General features: G+C 43.1%; 2 protein-coding genes and 1 long non-coding RNA gene across 3 annotated transcripts; 2 read left to right on the top strand and 1 right to left on the bottom strand.

Annotated features, from left to right (window-relative positions):
- Positions 1 to 3,480: 3,480 nt before the first annotated feature.
- Positions 3,481 to 3,860, top strand: LOC146307812 (uncharacterized). The gene is made up of 2 exons (XR_014772758.1): positions 3,481 to 3,710; positions 3,786 to 3,860. It is a non-coding gene; the product is annotated as an uncharacterized LOC146307812 (long non-coding RNA).
- Positions 3,861 to 5,500: 1,640 nt separating this feature from the next.
- On the top strand, positions 5,501 to 11,655 carry emc9 (ER membrane protein complex subunit 9). Its single transcript, XM_084747756.1, has 6 exons — positions 5,501 to 5,662; positions 5,943 to 6,145; positions 8,060 to 8,136; positions 8,282 to 8,351; positions 8,621 to 8,715; positions 10,794 to 11,655. Exons 2-6 carry the CDS (start codon positions 5,951 to 5,953, stop codon positions 10,972 to 10,974), a joined length of 618 nt encoding a protein of 205 aa, XP_084603882.1. The 5' UTR covers positions 5,501 to 5,662; positions 5,943 to 5,950; the 3' UTR covers positions 10,975 to 11,655.
- A 2,029-nt stretch (positions 11,656 to 13,684) lies between these two features.
- irf9 (interferon regulatory factor 9) lies at positions 13,685 to 25,890 on the bottom strand. Its single transcript, XM_084747517.1, has 10 exons — positions 25,769 to 25,890; positions 25,292 to 25,364; positions 23,769 to 23,891; positions 23,488 to 23,668; positions 18,894 to 19,036; positions 17,872 to 17,956; positions 16,945 to 17,004; positions 16,142 to 16,531; positions 15,574 to 15,689; positions 13,685 to 14,377 (listed from the first exon to the last, which is right to left on the bottom strand). The coding sequence occupies exons 2-10, from the start codon at positions 25,346 to 25,348 to the stop codon at positions 14,207 to 14,209; spliced, it is 1,326 nt and encodes a 441-aa protein (XP_084603643.1). The 5' UTR covers positions 25,349 to 25,364; positions 25,769 to 25,890; the 3' UTR covers positions 13,685 to 14,206.
- Between the last annotated feature and the right edge of the window lie 90 nt (positions 25,891 to 25,980).

Raw genomic sequence — 25,980 nt, 5'->3', positions numbered from 1 at the left:
AGCAGCCCCAGGTGCCCCAGCAGCCTAGCCACCAACCCCAGGTGCCCAGCTATCAGCCCAAGCAGCCCCAGGTGCCCCAGCAGCCTAGCCACCAACCCCAGGTGCCCAGCTATCAGCCCAAGCAGCCAGAGGCACCCCAGGTGCCCAGCTATCAGCCCAAGCAGCCAGAGGCACCCCAGGTGCCCAGCTATCAGCCCAAGCAGCCAGAGGCATCCCAGGTGCCCAGCTATCAGCCCAAGCAGCCCCAGGCGCCCCAGCAGCCTAGCCACCAACCCCAGGTGCCCAGCTATCAGCCCAAGCAGCCCCAGGCGCCCCAGGTGCCCAGCTATCAGCCCAAGCAGCCCCAGGCGCCCCAGGTGCCCAGCTATCAGCCCAAGCAGCCAGAGGTGCCCCAGGTGCCCAGCTATCAGCCCAAGCAGCCAGAGGCGCCCCAGGTGCCCAGCTATCAGCCCAAGCAGCCAGAGGCACCCCAGGTGCCCAGCTATCAGCCCAAGCAGCCCCAGGTGCCCCAGCAGCCTAGCCACCAACCCCAGGTGCCCAGCTATCAGCCCAAGCAGCCCCAGGTGCCCCAGCAGCCTAGCCACCAACCCCAGGTGCCCAGCTATCAGCCCAAGCAGCCAGAGGCACCCCAGGTGCCCAGCTATCAGCCCAAGCAGCCAGAGGCACCCCAGGTGCCCAGCTATCAGCCCAAGCAGCCAGAGGTGCCCCAGCAGCCCAGCTATCAGCCCAAGCAGCCACAGGTGCCCCAGCAGCCTAGCCACCAACCCCAGGTGCCCAGCTATCAGCCCAAGCAGCCCCAGGTGCCCAGCTATCAGCCCAAGCAGCCAGAGGTGCCCCAGGTGCCCAGCTATCAGCCCAAGCAGCCAGAGGTGCCCCAGCAGCCCCAGGCGCCCCAGCAGCCTAGCCACCAATCCCTGGTGCCCAGCTATCAGCCCAAGCAGCCAGAGGCGCCCCAGCTGCCCAGCTATCAGCCCAAGCAGCCAGAGGCGCCCCAGCTGCCCAGCTATCAGCCCAAGCAGCCCGAGGCGCCCCAGCAGCCTAGCCACCAACCCCAGGTGCCCAGCTATCAGCCCCAGCAGCCCCAGGCGCCCCAGCAGCCTAGCCACCAACCCCAGGTGCCCAGCTACCAGGCCAAGCTGCCCCAGCAGCCCCAGGTGCCCAGCTACCAGGCCAAGCTGCCCCAGCAGCCCCAGGTGCCCAGCTACCAGGCCAAGCTGCCCCAGCAGCCCCAGGTGCCCAGCTACCAGGCCAAGCTGCCCCAGCAGCCCCAGGTGCCCAGCCACCAGCCCCAGGTGCCCAGCTATCAGCCCCAGCAGCCCCAGGTGCCCAGCCACCAGCCCCAGGTGCCCAGCTATCAGCCCCAGCAGCCCCAGGCGCCCCAGCAGCCTAGCTACCAACCCCAGGTGCCCAGCTATCAGCCCAAGCAGCCCCAGGTGCCCCAGCAGCCTAGCCACCAACCCCTGGTGCCCAGCTATCAGCCCAAGCAGCCAGAGGCACCCCAGGTGCCCAGCTATCAGCCCAAGCAGCCAGAGGTGCCCCAGCAGCCCAGCTATCAGCCCAAGCAGCCAGAGGTGCCCAAGCAGCCAGAGGTGCCCCAGCAGCCTAGCCACCAACCCCAGGTGCCCAGCTATCAGCCCAAGCAGCCCCAGGTGCCCAGCTATCAGCCCAAGCAGCCAGAGGTGCCCAGCTATCAGCCCAAGCAGCCAGAGGCGCCCCAGGCGCCCCAGCAGCCTAGCCACCAATCCCTGGTGCCCAGCTATCAGCCCAAGCAGCCAGAGGCACCCCAGCTGCCCAGCTATCAGCCCAAGCAGCCAGAGGCGCCCCAGCTGCCCAGCTATCAGCCCAAGCAGCCAGAGGCGCCCCAGGTGCCCAGCTATCAGCCCCAGCAGCCAGAGGCGCCCCAGCAGCCTAGCCACCAACCCCAGGTGCCCAGCTATCAGCCCAAGCAGCCCGAGGCGCCCCAGCAGCCTAGCCACCAACCCCAGGTGCCCAGCTATCAGCCCCAGCAGCCCCAGGCGCCCCAGCAGCCTAGCCACCAACCCCAGGTGCCCAGCTATCAGCCCCAGCAGCCCCAGGCGCCCCAGCAGCCTAGCCACCAACCCCAGGTGCCCAGCTACCAGGCCAAGCTGCCCCAGCAGCCCCAGGTGCCCAGCTACCAGGCCAAGCTGCCCCAGCAGCCCCAGGTGCCCAGCTACCAGGCCAAGCTGCCCCAGCAGCCCCAGGTGCCCAGCTACCAGGCCAAGCTGCCCCAGCAGCCCCAAGTGCCCAGCCACCAGCCCCAGGTGCCCAGCTATCAGCCCCAGAAGCCCCAGGCGCCCCAGCAGCCTAGCCACCAACCCCAGGTGCCCAGCTACCAGCCCAAGCAGCCCCAGGTGCCCCAGCAGCCTAGCCACCAACCCCAGGTGCCTAGCTACCAGCCCAAGCAGCCCCAGCAGCCCCAGGTGCCCAGCTACCAGCCCAAGCAGCCCCAGGCGCCCCAGCAGTCTAGCCACCAGCCCCAGGTGCTCAGCTACCAGGCCAAGCTGCCCCAGCAGCCCCAGGTGCCCAGCTACCAGGCCAAGCTGCCCCAGCAGCCCCAGGTGCCCAGCTACCAGGCCAAGCTGCCCCAGCAGCCCCAGGTGCCCAGCTACCAGGCCAAGCTGCCCCAGCAGCCCCAGGTGCCCAGCTATCAGCCCAAGCAGCCAGAGGTGCCCAAGCGACCTAGCCACCAGCCCCAGGTGCCCAGCTATCAGCCCAAGCAGCCAGAGGCGCCCAAGCGGCCTAGCCACCAACCCCAGGTGCCCAGCTATCAGCCCAAGCAGCCAGAGGCGCCCCAGCGGCCTAGCCACCAACCCCAGGTGCCCAGCTACCAGCCCAAGCTGCCCCAGCAGCCCCAGGTGCCCAGCTACCAGCCCAAGCAGCCAGAGGCGCTCAAGCGGCCTAGCCAGCAGCCCCAGGTGCCCAGCTACCAGCCCAAGCTGCCCCAGCAGCCCCAGGTGCCCAGCTACCAGCCCAAGCAGCCAGAGGCGCCCAAGCGGCCTAGCCAGCAGCCCCAGGTGCCCAGCTACCAGCCCAAGCAGCCAGAGGCGCCCAAGCGGCCTAGCCAGCAGCCCCAGGTGCCCAGCTACCAGCCCAAGCAGCCAGAGGCGCCCAAGCGGCCTAGCCAGCAGCCCCAGGTGCCCAGCTACCAGCCCAAGCAGCCAGAGGCGCCCAAGCGGCCTAGCCAGCAGCCCCAGGTGCCCAGCTATCAGCCCAAGCAGCCAGAGGCGCCCCAGCGGCCTAGCCACCAGCCCCAGGTGCCCAGCTACCAGGCCAAGCTGCCCCAGCAGCCCCAGGTGCCCAGCTACCAGGCCAAGCTGCCCCAGCAGCCCCAGGTGCCCAGCTACCAGGCCAAGCTGCCCCAGCAGCCCCAGGTGCCCCAGCGGCCTAGCCCCCAGGCCAAGCTGCCCCAGCAGCCCCAGGTGCCCCAGCGGCCTAGCCCCCAGGCCAAGCAGCAGCAGCAGCAGCAGCAACCTCAGCAGCGCAACTACCCATCCATGCAACCTAAACCTAGTTTGTACTGGACCAATTTTCCCCAGTTACCTCGCTATCTCCCCAAGCAGACACCTGTGATGAAAAAGCTCCTGTACTGGCACCAGAAGCTGCAGGTGCCCCAGCAGCCCCAGGGTCCTCGCTTCCCACTCAAGACATAGCTATGTGCTGGAGTCAAGTTCTGAGGAGCATTGAACAGGGTAAGTCTAAACTCAGCATTCAGATGATTTTCAAGTTTTTGAACACATGTTAATATACTGTTTTTGTCTTTTTAGGAATCCCCACACTGAAGATGCTTCAGATGTTCAACTGAACCATTGTATTGTCTAAAATAAAAGCTTGTGTTCTTATCTTTGTCTCAATATTGAGTTTTTAAACTGTATTCTCTACCCACTGGTCTGTTTATGGGGCCTAAGTTGGGCCAGGAAAAGGTCTGAAGTAAGGTGAATTTTTTTTTCAATTTTAAAACTGCATGAAGAGTCTCACTAGACATTTTAGACCATTTTTCACTTTTCAGCTCTTTGTACTCCAACTGCTTATGAATTAAATCCAGCATCAGTGATTCTACAAAACATTCTACATCTTTTGTTGGTACTCAACTCTTGAAGCCAACAATGCAATTTGGCATCAGCTTCTCTGGTTCAGATTTAAAATTACTTCCACTTGTACTATTTTAGCCAGAGGGGATGAGATGCAGTGAAATGCACAGATGCAACAGCTTTTACATAGACTGGTTTCTTACCTGCTGAGAGGGTGTAATTAAACATTGCTCAAGAATGTCGTGGTGAAACTTAGAGTAGTTTGGGATGTTCTAGCTGAACACGAAATCAAGAACCAGGTTTCATGTCAGATTTTGTCACACTGATAGGGAAGTTTCAATGCCAGAATAACTTGAATATATTCTCAGATGTGAACCATCTTTGACTTGAGGTTGCTAACATGACTTTGTGGGCCAAAAAGGAAGTACTGCATTTTTACTATTAAATGCCGCGACCCATTTCACATCAACCTGGAATTAATACACATTAATGTTTACAACAGGACATGGGACTTGTTGAGACAGAGGAAAACTTTACATGCAGCACCCTCGTGTGGACACTGTAATCATGGCATTTTGTCATGCTGTGCTGTAATGTATAAAATGGAAATATAACACATTGTCACATGAATACTTTTGTTGTAACCCTTATTCTCTACATTTTGATGTTGCATTTTATTTAATTTATATTATTTACCTCCATATTTTGTTTTGTTTATTCTTTTATACGAGTGCTTTAAACATAACCACAAAACATGTACACAGTTTCTATCTTGTGCAGGTGAACTAACATGAGAGCAGGATCATGAAGATGTAAGTAGATGCTGGGAATGAAAAAAATTGAAATAAATTAAAGAATTTGCTGCTTGAAAATTAAGTGTTACACAATGTCCTTTAAAAGAGTGGCAGTTTATTGTGCTTTTCTTTTACAGATTTTTATAACTATTATCTTATTTTTAGGTATGTATAATTTGTTTTGGCTTTTTTCACATTAGTTGAGACAAGTTTGTCGCTCTTGATTTCTTAATTTAATCCCTATTTTTTATCCCTTCATACTTTGCACTAACACACTACTAATATTACAAGCTACATAATTTTAATTTTGTACATAAATTTTACATTTCATATTCATTATTTCTATTTCTTCTCACATTTTCCATATATCGCTGTTTTTATGTATATATTTCTGTCACATATTAGAGACTAAGACCCTTTTCCCTCATACCTCTTATTGTATATTTTATTACTATATATTTATATTTATTTATGTTTTTATGACCTGATTCAAATACATCCTGTCCGCTAGAGGGAGTACTGCTGTAGATTCTCAGCATTATACAGCAGCGGAAGAAAGCTAGATGATTGCCATCTGGTTGCTCCAATTAGATTACAGACGACCGGCGTCTCCGCCAATCAAATAATTACATTTAACTCTTATGGGCGGGACCAGAAGTAGCCGTTTCATAGACGACTTTTTTTCAGCTCTCAGGCGAAACAGTTGATCGTTACAGGTCTCTTAAAACCGTTTAGAAACTCAGATGAACCGACAAAATTGAAATTTAGACAATAAGCGTTTATTTTGTTGTTTGCTTATTTCATTACATTCCTCTTAAGGTAAGACTTAATTCAGCTCTGCTTGGTTTGCCAGGATGCTAATGCTAACACATAGTGCAGCAACAGCAACCGGCTAGTTAGCTTTAAGTTAGCTAACCGCTACATCCAGTTAAAACACAGGCATGGGGGAAGGGTTGTTCTGGTTTTGTGTAGTGTTTTGCGCCAGATGAGACGACTGCTGCTTCTTCTGTGTGGGAAATTTCTCGTCGTCGTTTGTATGTGTTGCTTTAGTAGATTTAGCCTGTGTTTTCATTGCCTTTGTGTCTGTGTGTCCCCTCAGCATTCATCATGGGCGAGGTAGAGCTGTCCTGTCGGGCTTATGTGAAGATGTACCTGCACTGCTGTCTGTTTCCACGGTGCAGCATCAACGGGCTGCTGTTGTCGTCCAGCACGACAGGCGGCGCTGTGTGTGTGACAGACTGTGTACCGCTGCTTCACTCCCACCTGCCCCTGGCTCCCATCACTCAACTGGCCCTCACACAGGTAGACAGCACTCCTGCAGAAAAATGTGGTGCAAAGTTGGGTGTCTTGCCTGTAATCAGCTGCTTGAATGTGCAGAAGATTCCAGACTATCCAGATTGCTGGCAATTACATATTTGCTTTATACAGAGCAAATCTTTGCAGCCACGTACCAAAATCTGATAGAAAGTCTTGTTTAGCATATGGTTGTAATGTTTGCATGTCCCTCTGTTTTGTGCCATACAGTGTAGCTAAGACAACACTTCAATAATTGGGAAGTCAGTGAAGAGGAGAGTGGGATATAAATGTATTCTCATCAGAGACACAGAACAGTCAATGAGTTAACAGCCATGTATTCAACCTTTATTTAATCTTGAGCTATCATTTAGGGGGTGCTGTCATTTACAATGATGTCAGGAGATTAAATAAAGATTTCCAATTATACGTTTGTGGAGCCAATATTAAATTATACTGCACTGTTATTAGGGCTCTTTTGCAGTGATGGATCAATTAATCATTTGGGCAAATGGTGGCTGTGTGGCTCACTTGGTAGAGTGTGCACCCTGTCTATGGAGACTGTGAGTCTCCCACTCTCTCCCTCCATTTCCTGTCTTCACTTCAGCTTTCCATCAATTAAAGGCATAAAATCACATCTGCTCCCCCATCTGTCATTTTGAGCATCAGCTGATGCCTGCGCTCACAGGGCCGATTAACAAAAACAGTATGCGAGCATATCTGCAGACAGTTTCACAAAAAACCACAGGATTTCTGATGATTAGTATTATCGTTTTTTATCGTTCGTATTATTAAAACCATGTTTAATCACAGGGACTTGAAAAACTCACATTAAATACTGTCCACCATCAGCTCAAATTAGCAACATGTTGGATGCAGCAACAACGTTGGTTTGTTTTGCATCACTGAAAGCATTGATGTTGCAAAGGACATGACGTCATTTCAAATCAATGAGAGGATTTCAATATAAAACTTGGTGAAACGATTTCAGTGTGTGTATCAGTACTTTTTAGCAGTTTTTAGCACAGTTTAACAAAAACACGATAATGATAGCTGTGATCATTTTGGTCGCTATAATTGTGATCTGAAATTTTCAAACTGTTTCATCTGTAGTGGTGGAAAAGTTAGTCTGGAGCCCTGCGTCATAACTCTCAGTTTTCCTGCTGTAAATGTTTGTCTGAATGTCCTCAGTCTCCACTGTCTTTTGTAAATATTAGCAGGTTTTTCCTGTCATCCTAAATGACAGCAAATCTAACCAAACTGTTACTGGTCAGCGTTAAATATGCATGATGTTATAATGTATAGAATAACGCAGTTGAATGAGGTCACTTCTGACAAATACCAGTCAAGTTCTGAAATCTACAGCATAACCCAATGTATATTTTTTTAATGAATAGAAGTACCATCTAAAACAGGATGTTACTGGCTAAGATAACCATTAAAAACAGGGAAGTGAACAACTAATATTACACACCTCCTGGTACGCGCCTGGCCTAGTTATAAATTGTTTTATGAGAGGGTCATGTTCTGCAGACATTAAAGCAGTTTACTGTTAAACTGACTATAATGCAGATGATTTGGAAACTAAATTAACTGACATCAGGAGCTACCAGCAGAGAAATAAGAAATGCAATTTATTTGTCTCTGAGTTAAAAAATCCCGGGAAACTAACCTGAATCCATCTGATTATCAGCCTTTTTGTTTGGTTGTTTGGAGATTATTGAGCATACATATCAAGAATGAAAAACAGGGTGAAGAAGGGAAAAAAATAAAACAGACAAACAAGAAAATAACAGTGCAGCGATCGCTGGTGATCGATTCTGAGCAGGCCTGACTCATCTTGAAGGAGAATATTCTGTGCTCTTCCTGGAGGAGATTCCAGTTTTGCATTTGATGAAGTGACAGTGTCTGTCCTGTTTTCAGGTGGATGTGTGGTGTTCACAGACGCAGCAGAGGATAGTGGGATACTATCAAGCCAACGCCTGCGTATCAGATAGTAGGTGAGTGTCCTGCTGCTGAGTCCTAATAAATTTAATTTCTCATATGTTGAAGATGCTTCCTAAAATATTAGTGTTGGTAAATTCAATAAAATGTAAACTTTTCTCACTTTCTGTTTAATCTGCTTTCATCTTTTGAACTCAACAGTCCGACACCGTGTGCGCTGAAGATAGCCGATAAGATTTCTGAGCAGTTTGAAAATGCAGTTTTATTAATGGTAAGAATCACTCAATAAATTTGTTTTAACACCATAACCTTACCTGTTGTTTTGTAGACATGAGAAATAAGCTAGTGGTGAAACAAAATGTTGATCAATCAGTGTAGTGATTGTCTCTCTCTCGAAGCTGAACATGTTTTTGCTTGTTTTTACGCAAAAACCACCAAAACTTTTGATGATTTATAAATGAAAAGGCAGATTATTATTCGGTAATAAATTTCTAGAATATTATCCATGTGAATATTTGTTCATCTGTTTGTGCTTCACAGCTCGATGGCAGTAAGATGTCTCCAGACTATCGGGTTCCTCCCATCGTGATGTACGAGCGCAAAGATTCAAGATGGACGCTCAAAGACAAACACACGTAAGTGACAGCCAGCTGGACGAGCTGAGCCTCTCGGGCTGTAAACAGACTCCACCTTCTTATTTAGCTTTGAAAGACCAAATCCCACTTTTTTCCCCTGAAGTCTACAGTCTGACAGGTTTGATGTGTAGAGCTTGTTTACAGCAGCACCCATCTTGAGAGGAAGTGCTGTAAACTCAGACTGAGTGAATTTTCTTGTGTAATTATGACTATTAGCTGCATCGTTTTCACACATACTGTAGGTGTAGGTTAAACTACAAATGAGTCTTAAATTTGTATTAACTCATGTGATTATAAATGACATACGGGGATTTTTTTTCCTAGCTTCATTCAAGCGTGTTGTCGTTCAGTTCTTTCAATTTGAGAGCATGACTCATTGATTTCAGGTTCAGATTTTGTTATGTTTTCCCTTAAGAACCTGCCCTCAAACTCAAAAAGCACACTGATGTCTGCCCTCAGATTTCTCTTCAGCTCTCAGATTTTTTTTGCCCTGCTTGCCTGTGAATTCACTTTACTTCTTAAGCCTTGGAGGGCAGGATGGGATGCTGTAAGAAGTAAAGTGAATGCACCCGCGATGAGGCAGACATCATTTCACTCTTCATTTTGACAGGGTTTTTGCACAGACTGTGAGTTAATGGGGCTGAAGCTGGAGGGAAAATCTGTGCAAGCAACAATATATCTGAGAGACAAGTATGCAGTTGTAGAAGCAGAGCGAGTAGGGGCTATTTGAGTGTGAGAGTGCAGGTTTTTGAGGGAAAACATTATAAAATCTGAATCAATGAGTCATGCTCTCGAACTGAAAGACCACACTGTTGAATGAAGATGTGGGAAAAACCCATGACACACCTTCTGCTGAACTCTGGTGTTTTTTTAATGGTGAAAACTCACTATTGGTAATTCAGAATGAAAATGGTCACTGGCGCATTACATCAGTGCGGTTAGTTAGAGTCACATAATCATTCTTTTAGAACATCACATGGTTCACAGGCAGCCAGATTAAGAGTGAAAGCACTGATCTCTGTGTTTACATCCACCTGTTTTTATGTATTTTCAATTTGAGCATGCCGGAAATTTAAGTTTATTTCTGGCGATTTGTAGCCTGGGCCTTATTTTTACATATTGTGGGGTCTAAATGATTAATGCAATGGCTATAATTTAATCTTTGGGGGCAAATTATTCACCCATCAAAGTCTGTCCCCTAAAAGTGCTTGTTTTTGACAGGCTCAGATTGTTTTTCTTACCACACTATAGAAAGGATCCTTACAGAGGTAGCACTTTTTGTTACAGAGTAAGATCATCTTCATTTAACCACAGTGTAGCTGTCTTCAAAGCCACAACACTCATTTTACAAAAATGTAAATTTTACCTTGCAGAATTGATTTACCACTGCCTCGACTGATTAGATTCTTTGTGTTATTGTTTGACTTTGTTTTAATGTTAGTTTGGACTTCAAACAGTAAACTTACTTGTCATTTAGACCCAAAAACAGGACTGCAACTAGCAATTAATCTGTTGATTATTTTCTAAATTAATCGATTAGGTGTTTGGTCTGTAACATGCAAGAAAATAGGTGGAAAATGTTGATCAGTGTTTTGAAAAGCCCAAGGTGACGTCCTCAAATGTCTTGTTTTGTCCACAACCCAAAGCCTTTCAATTTAATGTCAAAGAGGACTGAAGAAACCAGAAAATATTTACATTTGAGAAGCTTAAATCAGGGAATTTGGCCAATTTTTATTACAATGACCCAGAACAATAATTTAATTATTAAAACAGTTGGCAGTTAATTTATGGTCTAATAATAATCGATTTGTTTTTGCAGCTATACCCAGAAATATGAAGGTTAGAGGTTAAAAAATTCTGGAATTACCCTTTAACCACAAAAAATAAAGAGAAAAAGAGCACAGATGTCACCATAGTAAATTAGAAAAACCCCACAGGGTTCATGTGGGTCAGAGGAGACAAATACTGGATTTTGATACTGGATCCTGATCCCACTTTTGAGTCATCACAAACACTATCTGAACATTAACACTGACCCGTCCTTGTGTTGTTGTTTGTTTGTTTTGTGCTCTGTTCAGGATAATGCTGAGACAGTGGGAGGAGACTCGTGCGATAGCCAGTCAGATGCTGGAGTCCGGCGATCACACGCTATTGGTGGATTTCGACAGCCACTTGGACGACATAACAAAGGACTGGACCAATCAGAAACTTAACAACAAGATAGCAGAGCTCGCCTCGCCGGCCAACGGGAGCATGTAGGCCGAGAAGTAGCATCAGTTTGTACTGAAAGAGTCCAGATTTATCTATGTTCTGACCCAACGCCACCATCATGTACCTGACACAACCACACGGTCCACACATAGAGTTTAGAATATGTTTATTTTTAATGCATCTTCTCGACTAAACAGGGACAGAACATATAACATGCATAAATAACAACATATTTACAGTTTGGTAGATCTCTGCAGTCTTCCACCTCCCCCTCACCCCCCCTCAGAGTGTGCCTTGTGGTTCAGCCCAACACCCAGATGATTTAAACGGAAAATTCACCTTAAAAACACATTTCAACACTACTTCAATGCACCTGTGGTTTTCCTGATTCCATTCTGTCCTCTATTGTTATTCCTTTGTATATTACATTCTCCAGGGGGTGGACAAAATAACAGAAACGCCTCACAATACAAAAGTCCTTCAGTGAATACAAGTATGTTGAAGCTCAGATTGTTTTTTCTTGGGCTGTCAGATGTTCATGATCATGATTAAGGTGGTAGTTTGAGCTGTGCACTATATAAACATGCAAATAACATATTATAGTGTGTTGTAAGCATTTTATTAGTGCATATTAATGCTAGGTAGGGGGGCTAAACTAAAGTGATAGCCTTTTCTAATGGAAAACTGCCATTATATAAGCAAAATATGACTGTCTTCAAAGCCACCAGACTCCATTGGAAAAACCAGTAATTTTATCTTGCAGAAGACAGGAGTTGCTGGTCTACCACTTCCTTTATTTTTTAGATTGTTCCTATTATTTGTGTGACTTGGGTGAATCTAAACTAACCATGTAAAATCACCAAAATCGCATAATAACAAACAATCTAAATGATCGAAGCAGCAGTAGACCAGCAACCCCTGTGTTCTGCGATGTAAAATTACTGTTTTTGCTAATGGAGTTTGGTTGGTTTGGACAGAGTGATATCTGGCTCATGTAACAGCAGTTTCCCATTTAAAAAAACGTAAAATATTCTAAATATGGTGTACCCTTAAAGTTATATATATATATATATATATATATATATATATATATATATATATATATATATATATATATATATATAATTTTTTTTTTTTTTTTTTGGTGTTTAAAATACATTTTGCTGCTGACCTTGTTCCACAGAAGTACATTGGTAATACACTTACTATTGATAAGTACCTCATACAACTCTACTTAAACAAACAAACAAAAAAAACCTCCTGACCATCTCTTTGTGTCCCTTTTGCAGTATTTGCGGCAGATGCACCATAAAATCAAGCAGCAACAATGTGCTACTTCATACCTCTATTTGTTGCCTTGAAAAGCTCAGTTTTGTTGTTAAGATAACTCACTTGTATAGCTGCCTTTTGTAGTGTACAGTACAGTTTGGTCCGCCTGAACTACTGGTGCATTAGTGGCAAACTCTCTACAGAAATATGTGTAATTTTGTCAAGAGGAAATGTCCAATAAATCATGTTAACTGCTTTAGGAAAGAGGAGCAGTGCTGCACACACGAACAGACAGACCCCTCACAGGATATTTACGTAACAACTACCACCTCAACAAAAAAAATCTTCTGAGCTTCAGCAGACTGTATTTACCGCAAAACTTTTGTATTGACATGTAGGATGTTTTGCATTGTTGTTTGCCCCTGACACGGCCAGAGCAAATGTCTATAGCTGTGTCAGAATTCAGTGCAACTCTGAAAACACTAATCTCAAGTTTCTCCTGAACACAGAAGGTCGAGTTAAACTGTGTACACTCCTGTAAATTAGATTAATTGCTCACATAATAACGTGACAGATGATCTCTAACAGTTGAGGAGTAGAAAAGGTTGGAATGAGCACTGCTTCAAACTTCAAGCTTCACCAAGAGTGTGAAACTTTTTACAGCACGAGACGACCATCAACACTCATTTGTAAACAAATCTATGTTTGTGTTTAACAACTAAAGCCTATCATGAAAAAATGACAAAGTTTAAGTTGCATTTGAGTCGATTAACAGGCTATGCATTAAAAAATTATAAATTTTTTTGCAAGATACATCTTTGCTCACTACAGCTATTTCTCTACTGAACTACTTGAGGTTTTTATTGCAGCTTCAAGGATGAGGTTTATGTCATTGTGCTCTAATATAAACAGTTGTCATCAGTTGCTAAGAACAGTGGTTCCCAACCTGTTCAGCTTGTTATCCTGTAAAAAACACAAGGCAATGTCTACTCCTCAAGTGTTACTTTTTTCCTTTGTTTAATTTGAATACTTAATAAAAACTAAAATTATTCCACGATTTACGAGACAGAAAGCAAAGTTCAGTTATTTTTTGGGAGCAGAGACACGTTTTTTTTTCCTGCTCTCCTGTCCTGTTAATCTCTTTCTTGACCCCTTTGGGATCCTTTCGGGGGGTCTCCACCCACAGGTTGGGAACCACTGGCTTCTTAGAGAAAAACAGACGTGCAGCCATGATCACAAAACTTGAGTTAATATCACATTTCCAGATACCCGACAAAGAAAGACGACTAGAGCTACAACTAATAATTATTTTTCAGAATCATCTTTTAATCTATAAAGTGTTTAAAAAAAATGTGAAAAATGGCACTAATTCTTCTATTTGCTTGTTTGTTTTTCTGACTAACCAAAACCTTTAACACTTTAAATTTACTGCCACGCAAGGCAAAGAAAAAGTGCACATCAAGGCTGGAAGCAGAGAATGTATCGTGTCTTTTTTTTTTTTTTTTTTTTTTTAATGTGGAAAAATGACTGACGTGATTAAACAATAATTCTTTGGATCGACTAATGTTTGCAGGTCTGAAGTCGACTTCTCAGTGGGGGTTTACATGTAGTGCTTCCAGTACACCAATTTGACAAAGACATGAAAAGCTCTGTATCAGTTTTCAGGGCAAAAACGTCCAGTATTTAAGTTCCCTATTTGATATTGGGTCATTTTTGACACACATAAGTGCTCTAACATCTGTTTTGTGTTGTCTGTTAGGGCTGAGCGATATGAAAAAATCTAATTACCACACAAACAAGAGGCTCTTATTTTGATATCAGCGGTATTATCTGTTGATTAGAGTAAATGGTTTAATCTGAAAACTCCCTTTTGATCAATTCTTTTACAGTGAAATGTGATAAACACGTCGTCACATCGCTCAGCCCTGTGTACTTTTATTTTGTAAAGATGAGTTTGAAATGGGGATGTCTGATAGTTTGAAGCAAAAGCCTGCAACGCTGGATAAAGTGCTCAGACGGACCCGCAGGCGTTGGTCTCGGACGTCGGCGAGGTGGGCACGGTGACCAGGTTTAGAGTTATTTCTCCCAGAGGAGACTGACTGGCCAGAGACTGGAGGATGTTGATGGACTCGAGGATGGACTGAGCGTTCTGGACCTGCTGCTCCGCCCACGGTAAACCGATCTGCAGAGGAGAGAAAAGACAAGGGGAGGTACTGGTGTTATTGCTCTTCACTGGGAAGCACTGGTGTCAAACTCCTCACTCACAAGTTTGGTGTTTAAGTTTAGTGTGTTTGTCACTTTTAAACCCACATTTAGTTCCTTTAGGGTCACTGTTCCTGTGGAAGTATTAGTACCTTAAACCAAGAAGTTTGAGTTTTGATAAACATAACCTTTTATATAAAAATGACCTCTCATTCTCAGGTTGTCAAATACAAAGGGTTTGGAGTGTAAATTGGCTGGGATTGGTTGTTTTCATTTTTTATTCAGCTGCAGTGAATTCTTGCAAATGCTGTTAGGAGCACTAAGAGGAGGAACTGGACTTTCTCAAATATTATCTGTCTCATGTCCAACTTTCAGGACACAGCAACACTTTCAGCAAATATGATTTAAAAAATTACCAACTGTAGCTTTAAACAAAGTTAAACTATTATATTTATTATTATTATTATTATTATTATTATTATTATTATTATTATTATTATAGCACATTGATAGTTAAATATATCAATAAATTACATTATTGCTGGATTAATGTTGCAATTGAGAAAAATTCCTCTGTGCAGCACTTATGTTGTATTTTATCTCTGGTGCAACTGCTTTTATTTTAGTAACCCATAAATCTCCCTCCAAAACTCTAACATTATCACAATATCACACTTATCCCAAGCTCAGTGGAAACAGGGACAAATGTAGTAAATTAATTAATAAAGTTAAGGTATATAAAAGGACCAGTGTGTAGGATTTATTGACATCTATTGATGAAGGTGTAGATTGCAGCCAAACAACCACCCCTCGCCTCACCCTCCCCTTCCAAACATGTAAGAGAACCTACAGTGGCTGTGAAACTCAGGAATAAACGGCTCATTCTAAGGTAGCAAAAACAAACTGGTTCTTATTTTCAGGTGATTAAACACTAATGAAAACATGCTTACGAATATTATATTACATTTCTGCCATATTCTGTCAATAAATACCTGTAAATCTTCCACACTGGACCTTCAAGTATTGCTATCAGTTTTCTGTTAGCATTTCAAAAATCGATTTTTAGTCATTAGTCCGATGGAATTTGGTCGTAAAGGAAGAACATAAAATTATACAAATATTACTTGATTCTGTTCGTTCAGTCACTGAGGTGTCGAGCGTGTGAAGCACACTCACCTGAACAATAATGAGTTTCCGAGACGGGTCTTCGGTGTTACTCAGCTCCTCTCCAAAACACAGAGTGATGCCGCACTGAGGAGGGTCGCCACCGTTTGAACGGAACAGGTCCAGTTCTGATAACAAGGGAAAGAAACGTGAGTTAATACAGATACTCTTACTGTACAGAGATTAGACAACATGCAGTTTACAGGATCAAGACCTGAACTGTTGAAAATGGAGAAAAAGTTGAGTCAGGTTGAGGCTGGACTGTGGACGAGCTATTCTGGGTTAAAATAGGGGTTCCAACTGAATATTATTTTAATTATTATATGATTAATTTCTTTCATCCCAATGTGGTGTTAAAGTTAGGGTTTGTAATCATATATGACTAAAAACAACAAAAAAATGACTCATTGTGGCTGAAAAATGTAGAAATATTCTTCTGTTTTTTTTTTTAACCAAACAGCAGACTGTTGTTTGAAATTTAATTCAAACTGCAAACTTAAAGGGATAGTGCAGACTTTTTGAAATTACTTTGCGTGATGTTCTTAAGCGAACGGTGCAAGGGTGAATCGAGTTGACTCACGCTGTTTGAAGGTGTCTTTACTGAAAAGCAGCACCGGCTCTGTGTTCCTCTCCATCTTGTGCAGCCCCGGCGAGGTCGTGTGCGGCCCCGTCCAGAAGACCCGCCCTTGGCAGAACCGTTTGCCGTAAACTCCCTGCGGCGTGGAGGTCAGCACCACCCCTTTCTCCATGAAGGGCAGCAGGGTGAACAGGGCCTGCAGCTCCGGGCCGGCCGGCAGCGTGGAGGGCGGCTCCGGCAGCGGGATGCGAGGAAACCTGGCTTTCAGGGCGGCCGGCATCGGGGGGACGAGAGAGGAGGGCAGGTACGTTATCCTAACGTCGGTACCCTGGATCTGACGTTTGAGAACCTCCTGTCCTAAATAATGAACTATCACGTTGAAGGAGTCCTGGCCTGGAGACACAGACACCAAGAGAGGAGGATTAAAGTTTCACCAAAAAAATTCACAAATGGTATATTTCATCTGAATACTGGGAACCTGAAGATTAATTTAAGCTGCAGCTCAGCTCTGTGTCAGTGTGCAAGGGCTTAGAACATTATGACTGATGCTCTATATAATAAATAATATATAATATATAATATATAAAACCTGCAACTGCCTCTGCGAGACAGTGAAGTCGTCCGAGTTCAGTAGGTTAAACTGTAAACTAAAGTAGTCAAATGTCCTAAAAACGGACAGAAACAGACTTGATGTTTTCAGAGCAAGTTGGGGAGCTCTGGTAAAAGAAAATATAAAAAATGATGATCTATTATACACAGCTGAACATGAAAATCTGCTCAGCTGTACACATTTTTCAGTTCGTTACCTCCTGTCGGAGCAGGGACGCTTTCCTCGATCCGCACGTCCAACGTGATCTCATCAACCACTGCAGTCAGAGAGAGAGGGAGGAAAAAAGTGGCAGATCAGCTGGTCGTTTCTGGGGTTATGCAATTGGTTGAATCAGCTGTTTACAGTCAGAGTCAATAACTTGAAATACCAAGTTTGTTTTGTGGGCAGACATTGTTTGCAGTTACTGATACGATGCGCCTGAGAAAACAGGTTACTCTGAGAAATCAGGTCGTGTTTACATGCAGTTGCCTGATTACTGTAAATCCTGGCCTCCATGCCACAGGTCAGTAGTTAAATTTACTTATTTTATTTGTAGTGGTGATGCAAAAACCTTTCCTGATTTGTCAAAGGGCTGACTGCACTTCAGACTTTGCATGTAATTAGTATTGTTGCACATGATCTTTCCTTTCTTACTGCCGTTCTGCCTCCCAGCTGAAATTCTCCTCATACACTTGCTCACACGTAAAAAAACTACATAGAAACACAGCTGCATGTATTCATGACTATTAGACCGTCATTCTCAGAGAGAAATCCAGCTCCTGAAATCTGTATTCTGTTATCCTGACTGATGCAAAAACAAAAAAATGTGCTTTGCATCTCAAAATGGAAGATCAAAAACTTTAAAGCAGCATGTCTTCTTTCTCTCTGACAGTCATTATTCTCCTAATATGTATGTTAAATTAGTGTATGGTGCTGCAGAATTCAGTGAAACCAGTGTGATAATAAGATCACAAGTCTGGATGAAAACACATGCATCATTTTAGGTAATTTAACTACCTTTAATTTACTCTCCACAGAAATCAGTTGAGGTCAGGAAGTTCAAAACATGTCAGTCTCTTAAGGTGTTCTGATGGATTCAGTATCGCTCGCTGTGAATGCCGTCAGTTAAAGCAGATAAACTCACGTTCTCTCTGTATGGTGGTGGTGTGCTGAGCTGGTTCTTCTGTTAGGATGGAGACGTCGCTCCGCAGCAGAGCCTCTTCAACACTCTGAAAGAAATGGATGGATGAAACCTTCAGCTCAGGACGACAGATTAAAAGTACAGATTTATATAAAGTGAAGACATAAGGGAGATTCTTAGTCAACTTCTTCAATTAGTTAAGTCTTTTTTTTTTTAGCTTCGGTTAATTTGATAGTAAATATAACTGTATGTGTTGCCACCAAATTCATGTTCCTCACAGGATGAATCCCAATAACTTTGATGATCATTTTGACACCCAAGACCATAAAGACATGCTGTGTGCAGGACAAACAAAATATTCAGCAATGACCCAACGATGGCACCTGAGTTAAGTGCATCAAGAGCGACTTAAACATCGGCAAAAGATTCTAAAAAAAAAGCCAGTAAAGGACCTAATTTACTTAAAAGTACAAACAGGAATCCCCCAAGAATTAATGGACCATGTTCAGTCAGCCTCAGTTTCCTGTTTTGATTCTAACGCTAACATGCTAACATGCAAAACCTTCTTCAGTGTCCCAAAACCAGACCGCACGTTGAGTCTGGGCAGGTTTTTAGTGTGTGGTGTGTTACACTAGAAAGGAGCACTAGTAAACTAAATGAGGATTTTGTTTCTGCTGGTCTCCCACAATGCAATGCACACAGAAAACAGAGAAGCTGTTAACAGCTGAAAAAATGAATTCAGATGTCTCTTTGTGAAGTTTAATTGTCAGTAGTTTTCCAAAGTTACAGTTTGATCGAGGTCACACATCTTGTAACACGTCCTGTTCGAACAAAGTGATAAAATATGTTTATTTTTTTGTTTACTAGCTGCTAAAACAAGAGATTATAATGGTAAGTATGTACTATACATTATAAAATTAATATATAGAGTTAGAGAGTTATATTAGTTACTTCCCACCGCTGTCGATTTGGGACACAGCTCAGGTATTCTCACCCCCGCTGGGTCAAAAAGTGATCCAACTCACCAGCTGTGACGTGACCTCTTCTGTCTTTATCTGTTTCTCCTGACTGACGTCTTCGCTCTCAGACTCGCTGCTGCTGCTGCTCCTCCTCCTCTTGGGCCTCTTGGGGGCTTTTACTCTGCATTTCTTCTCAGGAACCACCACACCTGAACAGGCAGAGAACAAACAAAAAACACAAAACCTAAACCATCAGATCGATCAGTCAATAAATAACCAATACTTCTGGTTTAGGATACACAGGAATGACCTAAGACAGTAGTCCTTTAGCAGAAAAAAATTACTGCCTGTTTTATTTGCTGATGATACGTGTCTTCTTGTTTTACATGGAAATTGAAACTGGAACAGTGATTAAAATGACTGTGACGTCAGTTGGTGTTTGGCTGCAACTAATGATTGTTTTCATAATCGATCTGTCAGTTATTTTCTCAATTAATTAATTAGTTGTTTGGTGCATAAAGTCTTGTTTTGTGGACAATCCAAAGACATTCAGTTTACTGTCACAGAGAATTAAAAAAACAGAAAATATTCACATTTGAGAAGCTGAAATGAGAGAATTTGGAATATGGCTCATCAATACTTTTCTTATTCTTTATGTGAATATGTACCAGACTTGTGTATTAAAACTGTTTCCTAGCCTCTTTTAAATAAATTTATGAGCCCTTGTTCACTTGAAGTTACAGTGAGGCAGAGCTCCAGTGCTGCTGTCGTCCCAGTACATGTACTCGTCCCAGTTACTGGGTTGATGTTGGCTGAACTTTTTGGCCTCAGTATCGGCTCCCCGCCTGCTGACTTAGCAAACACGAACATCAACATGTCACTAGATCTGTTATTGCATTTTTTTTTCCCCCTGTGGGTTTTCTCAATCATCTTCCCACCTTAGTTACAGTCTGACGCCATCCAACCATCCACAGTCCCAAAAACACTTGAACTGAAAACAGCTCTGTGGATGTTTTTAAACTTGATAAAAAGGAGAGTTTAAGATTTTATACCAGAATAATTAATAAAGAAGGAAAATCTGTAAGAATTGTACTTTGGCCTTTCCTCACTGGGTCACCATGCACAGTAAGGCTTGGTTATTTGTACTGCAGCTTTCAACACAAAAGCAAAGAGCATTAGGTAACGTGCAATAAAACAGGGTTTAAAGCACAACAGAGAGGAGTTAAAGTTCAATAATACATACCAACAATTTAGAGTGCAGTGAAGTATGACGGCGTACAGAGGACAATGTACGTTTAAAAAAAGAAAATTACAGAGCAAAGGAAGGGGGGCGACACTGTGTGGGGAAAAAAATGTGAATTTCCGAGATTGAAGGAGAAAATTTCTGAGAGGAAAAAAAATGTCTCTGAGATTCAAATGGTAAATTTACGAGAACCCCCCCCCCACACACACACACACAAATTTACCAGAAAAAAATCAGATATTAGGATCACAAATTTCTGATAAAAAAAAACTTGAATATTTCCTTAGAATAAAATGGTAAATTCACAAGAAAAAACTCGGATATTAAGCTCATAAAAACTTGAATACTGTCTTACATCAAAATGTTAAATTTATGAGAAAAACCTCAAAATTACTTAAATATTCCCAGAGATTATAAAGTCAAAAATTTGTGAGAAAAAACTAAACTTTTTTTATTTGTCCAGGCCAGGATACTTCTCATCAATTTACAACTTAAATCTCAGAAATTCTGAGTCTTTCTCGGAACATTAACCCCTCGACTCTACAACGGAAAAACTGAATCAATCGCGTCAATAACTTTAATCAGGATGATTCAGACGCATGCAGGAACTTTAAGTCATTCAGGCAGAAAAAGCAGAAGGATGTCAGCAAATACTGGGATCAGAGAGCAAACAGCAACGCTTGTAAATACTTTCAGTCAGGTAGACCACACGTCTGCCAACATTTTATCTTTCAGGTGTTTAGTTGATGTTATTTATGACTTAAAATGAGCAGAAAAGCAAAATTTAAGCACTGAAAACACTAAAAACACAAGGAACCAGCAGGCGAAGAGGCCAAGAGTCAAAGCCAGAATCAACATCGAACCGTAAACCGGTTACACAAAGAAAGAGACCGAATCTAAAGCGCGAGGTGGGAGGAGAAATTTAGAGGAAGAAAGAGGAAGACAGTGGAAGACAGTGGGTATGTAGAACAGGAAAAAATACACAAAAATAAATCAAGAGTGGCAGGAAAAGTTCATTACAACACAAGCAGGAGAAGTTTCTAAAGTCACATTGTGTAACGTTTTAATCAGAGTTTAGTAGCGATGTTTCCTGGAATGATGATGTTTTGGAGAAACAGAACTTCACTGTCTGCAAATGTCAGTCATGAGTTATTCACGTCGCTGCAGTTTAGAAAATCTATTTTACCTCTTTATGTCCAAAATAACAAATTAAAACACATAAAATTAATATTTGACGTTTGTTTCAGGAAAAACAGTCAAATTAGTATGAAACATCATTTTTATTGGTTATTTTATTGCTGATGTGCATATATTTGCTATATTGTGATTTTTGAAATGTTTGAGCTTTTTATGTCGAACACAAAACTTCAACCACGACCGAGGCTTACTGAGCGTCTTTTACAACCAGCTGGATCATTTTTTTAGAAATTCAGCAGTTGTCAAACTTCCTATTAAGGCTGTTTTTTTTCCCTCCATGTTGCATTTTTATCCTCCCTGTTGCTGCTGATAGACTTATCAGAATATTTCAGCACGTCTGTAGTGACTCGCTGACTGATAAAATGATTTAAAAAAACAAAAAGTAGCTGCTGCTTGTTATTCACCAAATACAGGAGACATAATTGATCATTAATGATGAATGTGATGCAGGTTTACAGCTTGTCTTCTTAGTGTTGACAGACTGATTCTTAAATGTGGGATAAAAACTCTTCATATCCAGAACAAATGAACATTATGAGCTTCGCTGTAATCGTTCACCGGAAATGTTTACCGATCTGTTTAACTCAGCGGCTCATTATGAAAGTTTAGAGTGAAAAACGTGGGGTTTTTTAGGTTAACACTGTGTAACGTGTTTGTTCTGTTTGTGTTTCTGAGTTTGCATTTGGTTTATTTTGAATCTGAATTCTCCGCAGGCTGTTTGTAGTAGAGCCCTGTGGTCCGTCTGTGGTTTCTTCATCATGGAAACATTCTGACTCTGTTTGATTTTATGACCTGTCACCGTCGTGTCTTTGTGCAGCCTGCAGCCTGTCTGCTCTGGATTAGGACCGAGTCTAACTGGGGACCTGCCTCTGAGTTTATCAGCCATGTTCATCTGGACTCTGACGGGCAGACGTGAAGTTCATCTCAACTAAGAGGTACAACAGATGGTTTTTTATTGGCATGTGATGATGATATGTAATGAAGAAAAAATTCAAAGTAGTAAAAGAAAGTAGTAAAAAAAATCCCGATTTCCCAGAGCCAAAAGTTGTGACTTTAAACATCTTGTTTTGTTCAACAAATATTCAATTTACAATGATATAAAGAGGAGAAAAGGCTGTAAATCCTCAAAAGGTTAAAAAATAGTGAAAAATTACAAATAATTTACAGACACACGGTGCTAGTGTCTAGAAGGGAACCCTAGATTTGCGAATTTGTGCGCCTTCTTTCGTCATTGTGCGCAGCTCAACAACAAATAAGATCAGGTCCAGTTTAAAGCGTTTCAACACAAATCATTTCCTCGTCAATATTAATTAACTGAAGATGATTCTGCGCGCTCAGCGCCGATCAGCTGAGCGAACAGAGCGAACTGGACGCGGCGCCGTGCACGCAGCTGCTGCATGTGTGTTTGAGAGAGACAGACACACACATAAGCCAACGGCGATGAGTTCGAAATACCTGCCAGAGCTCTTTGTGGTAAGAGAGCAGCGAGCTGTCGGTTAATGGGTGTTGCCTCCCGAAACCAAAATTAATCACAACTGACATCTCTACTGATGTCTGTCAGACCTGAGGTGATGAGCACAGGTTGGACCAACAGTCCAAAACTCAAATATCTTCAGTATAAAATTACATATGACCAAAAAGCAGCATTCAAGAAGGTGAACCAGGGAATATTTAGCATTTTAGCGATTGTCAAAACAAACCCTATCTTCTTCTGTGTGATCTACACTGCAGCCATCCAGATGAGAGACTTTTAATTGGTGAAAGTGGGCAATGTTTATTGTTGAGTCCTGGTTTGGGATTAAAATTCATCAGTATGAGTCAGGCTGAGACACGGATGGAAGAAGAGGTCAAATATGAGTTTCATGTCGTTGTCAGCCTCCGACATGTGCCAGGTTGTACCAGTGTACAGATTATAGAATGCTGTTCCAGAGTTAAGAGGTCCTAGATGTCTGACCTTTCTGTCAGCTCCTAAACGCAGCACAATATTTTACTTATGTCTTGGAAGTTGGAGGTACCTTTGCTTTAAGATTTAGTGTTTTTACTGCAGAACATTTTGCTGCAAATCATTAAGTTCTGCACGCCGTGTAAGCGATAACATAATGAGTTTACCATCGTTCCTTATTGCTCCCCTGAATAATTTGGGAAATCTTCCGCCTGTGAGGCAGAAAGTCAGAAATAAATCTAAGCAGAGTTTGTGGAGTAGATGTGTAGGAGTCTCACCTTGCTCGCTGATGGGGACCAGGCGGTAAACCTTGTAAGGCTCTGATATGTCCAGCTGGGCTCGCTCCATCACCTCCATAAACTCCGGACTTTTGTTGAGGGCGCAGCGCAGACGTGTCTTCCAGGACGCCGGGTTGTCTTGACCTCCTTCTGTCAGCTTCCCTTTGAACTCTGCCCACGCCTGCAGAGGACAGAAGTCACAACGCTCATGAGTTCTGTGCTATTTCAGAGATGTGTAGGGATTCGTATTCTTTTGCACAAGAGAAGAAACATATCTTGACCTTGAAAATGGCGGCGTCCTCGTCTTTACGGAAGTCCTGTTTCCCCGCGTGCTTCCACGGGATGCGGAACATAGTTTTGGCCTCATCATCCCACACCAGCCCCGGATATTTTCCACTGCTGACCTGCAGCAGCCAAAAACACAAAACCTTTAATTTACTCGCTAAAGTTTCTTTGATCAGTTTCCTCCTACAGTCCAACCTGAGAGGAGAACCTGCAGACAGAATTCAGGGCTGACAAAACTAGTCATAGTAATTTTATGGTAATTTGTAATCTGAAAATACAGAAATACATTCTATACAAATATTACCACATTTTAGGTAGCTTCAGTATGAGCCTGAAGTTAACAGCCCTCATTGTAAAGATGAGCTCTGTTCATTTTCCACATCCCACATGATATATTCAATAAAGTACCTGAAGTATTTCACATGCACAAATACAAGCTCTAAAAATATTTTCTTACAAATTGTATCTTATGTTTTTCTGCCCAGCAAAACACCAGTTACAGAATACTCAAAAGTAATAAATACGTATTTTAAATACATTTAATTGAAATACTGTCCATGTCTGCCAGCACTGCAGCAATGCCTTGTACTGCTGTGGACAGGGTCAGCAATAAAAGGTATTTTAGCCACCTAAATAAAGGGTTTTCTCAAAAAAATCACAGTCAGATTAAGTGTACACTAAATTTAGAATATTTTCATCACTTTATTTTGTCATCAGACAGCTTTTTTTCTGATGGGAAACTGCCTTTATATCTGTCAAATATTGTTTTCTTGCAACCAACCAAACTCCATAGGCAAAATCATCAATTTTATCATGATGAGATGCTGGTCTACCGCTGCCTCGATCTGTTAGTTTGTGTTATTGTGAGTGAGCTTGGTGAAGCCAAACTAACCTTTCAAAATGTAGAAATCACACAATGACGCAAACGAACTAAGTGATCGAGGCAGCTGTGGACCAGCAACTCCTGTGTTCAGTGAGGTAAAATTAATGATTTCACCAATGGAATTTGGTTGGTTTGGATAGAGCAATACTTGGCTTATGTAACAGCAGTTTCCTGTTGTGAGGCTCTCTGGCAGCAAAGTAAAGCAGTAAAAATATTGTAAATATAGTGTACACTGAAACTAATTAGATTTTTTTTTCCTGTGGCTAAAATAGTACACAGTACAATGCCCACCGTCTGACACTGGTACTCCTGCTGCAACCCAATTTAAAAACATCCACTGAGTACATTTTCCTGATTATACTTTCATACTTTTACTTCATTTGCATGCAGGACTTTAACTTGTAACAGAGTATTTTTTTACAGTGTGGTGATAGTTTTTTTTAAGTAGGTAAATAATTTGAGCACTTCCTTAATAACTGATGTACAGTTTGTTTGTCTAACATCCCAGAGGCCCATTCTGTCTCTTTCCCTTTCCTTCTCCCCCCTCCTCCTCCTCACCCCCTCCCTGTCTCACTCACACACACACACACACACACACACACACACACACACACACACACACACACACACACACACCTGTTCGACGATCCAGGAGCGCAGTCTGCGAGTGGAGCGCATTCTCCCTGCTGCCATGACTCTTTAAAAACAACTAACAAGAGACACACAGACAGACAGCAGATAAACCCTCTCCATCAGATGCAGGTCACATGTCCCTCCCCCTACACTTTAACCATAATAAATTATTATCCATAATAATTATTTTAAATCCCAACAATAATGAGGAGAAATACATGCGAATGTTTACACTTCGACTTGTTTGAATGCTAATATTTTTTTAGACTCGCGTGTGCAGTTTTATCGTCAGTCGAGACATTAAACATCGCATTAAAAACTTCTTAAATCAACATTTTTTTAAACGCAGTTCGGTTTAGGAACAAACACCACGAGGCGTCGCCTGCTCTCTCCCGTTACAGTGAGTGATATTTATAGGTGTTATATTAAATATAGATGCTAAGGTGTTGAATTAAGGAAGTAGATTTAAGTTTCGTTTACCTCGGTTGCGTTTCCTCCGCGGTGCCTGCGGACTGTGAAGCTCGCTCTGACTGTCTGTCGCTCTCCGGCTCTGCGGTCCGGACCCTGCTGTCTCTGAACAGACGCTCCTTTTCCCAGAAACCACGTGACTTTTAAGAAACGGCTCGTGAGCCGACCGCCAGGGGGCGGCAACGGACACAAGTCATCTCTACACAACCGCACGGTGGTGTCTA

The sequence above is a fragment of the Lutjanus erythropterus genome, chromosome 21, assembly GCF_056507025.1.
Source record: "Lutjanus erythropterus isolate fLutEry1 chromosome 21, fLutEry1.hap2, whole genome shotgun sequence".
NCBI lineage: Eukaryota > Metazoa > Chordata > Actinopteri > Lutjaniformes > Lutjanidae > Lutjanus > Lutjanus erythropterus.
Note: the sequence above shows the minus strand (reverse complement) of the source record. Positions and strands in the feature narration are given on the sequence as shown.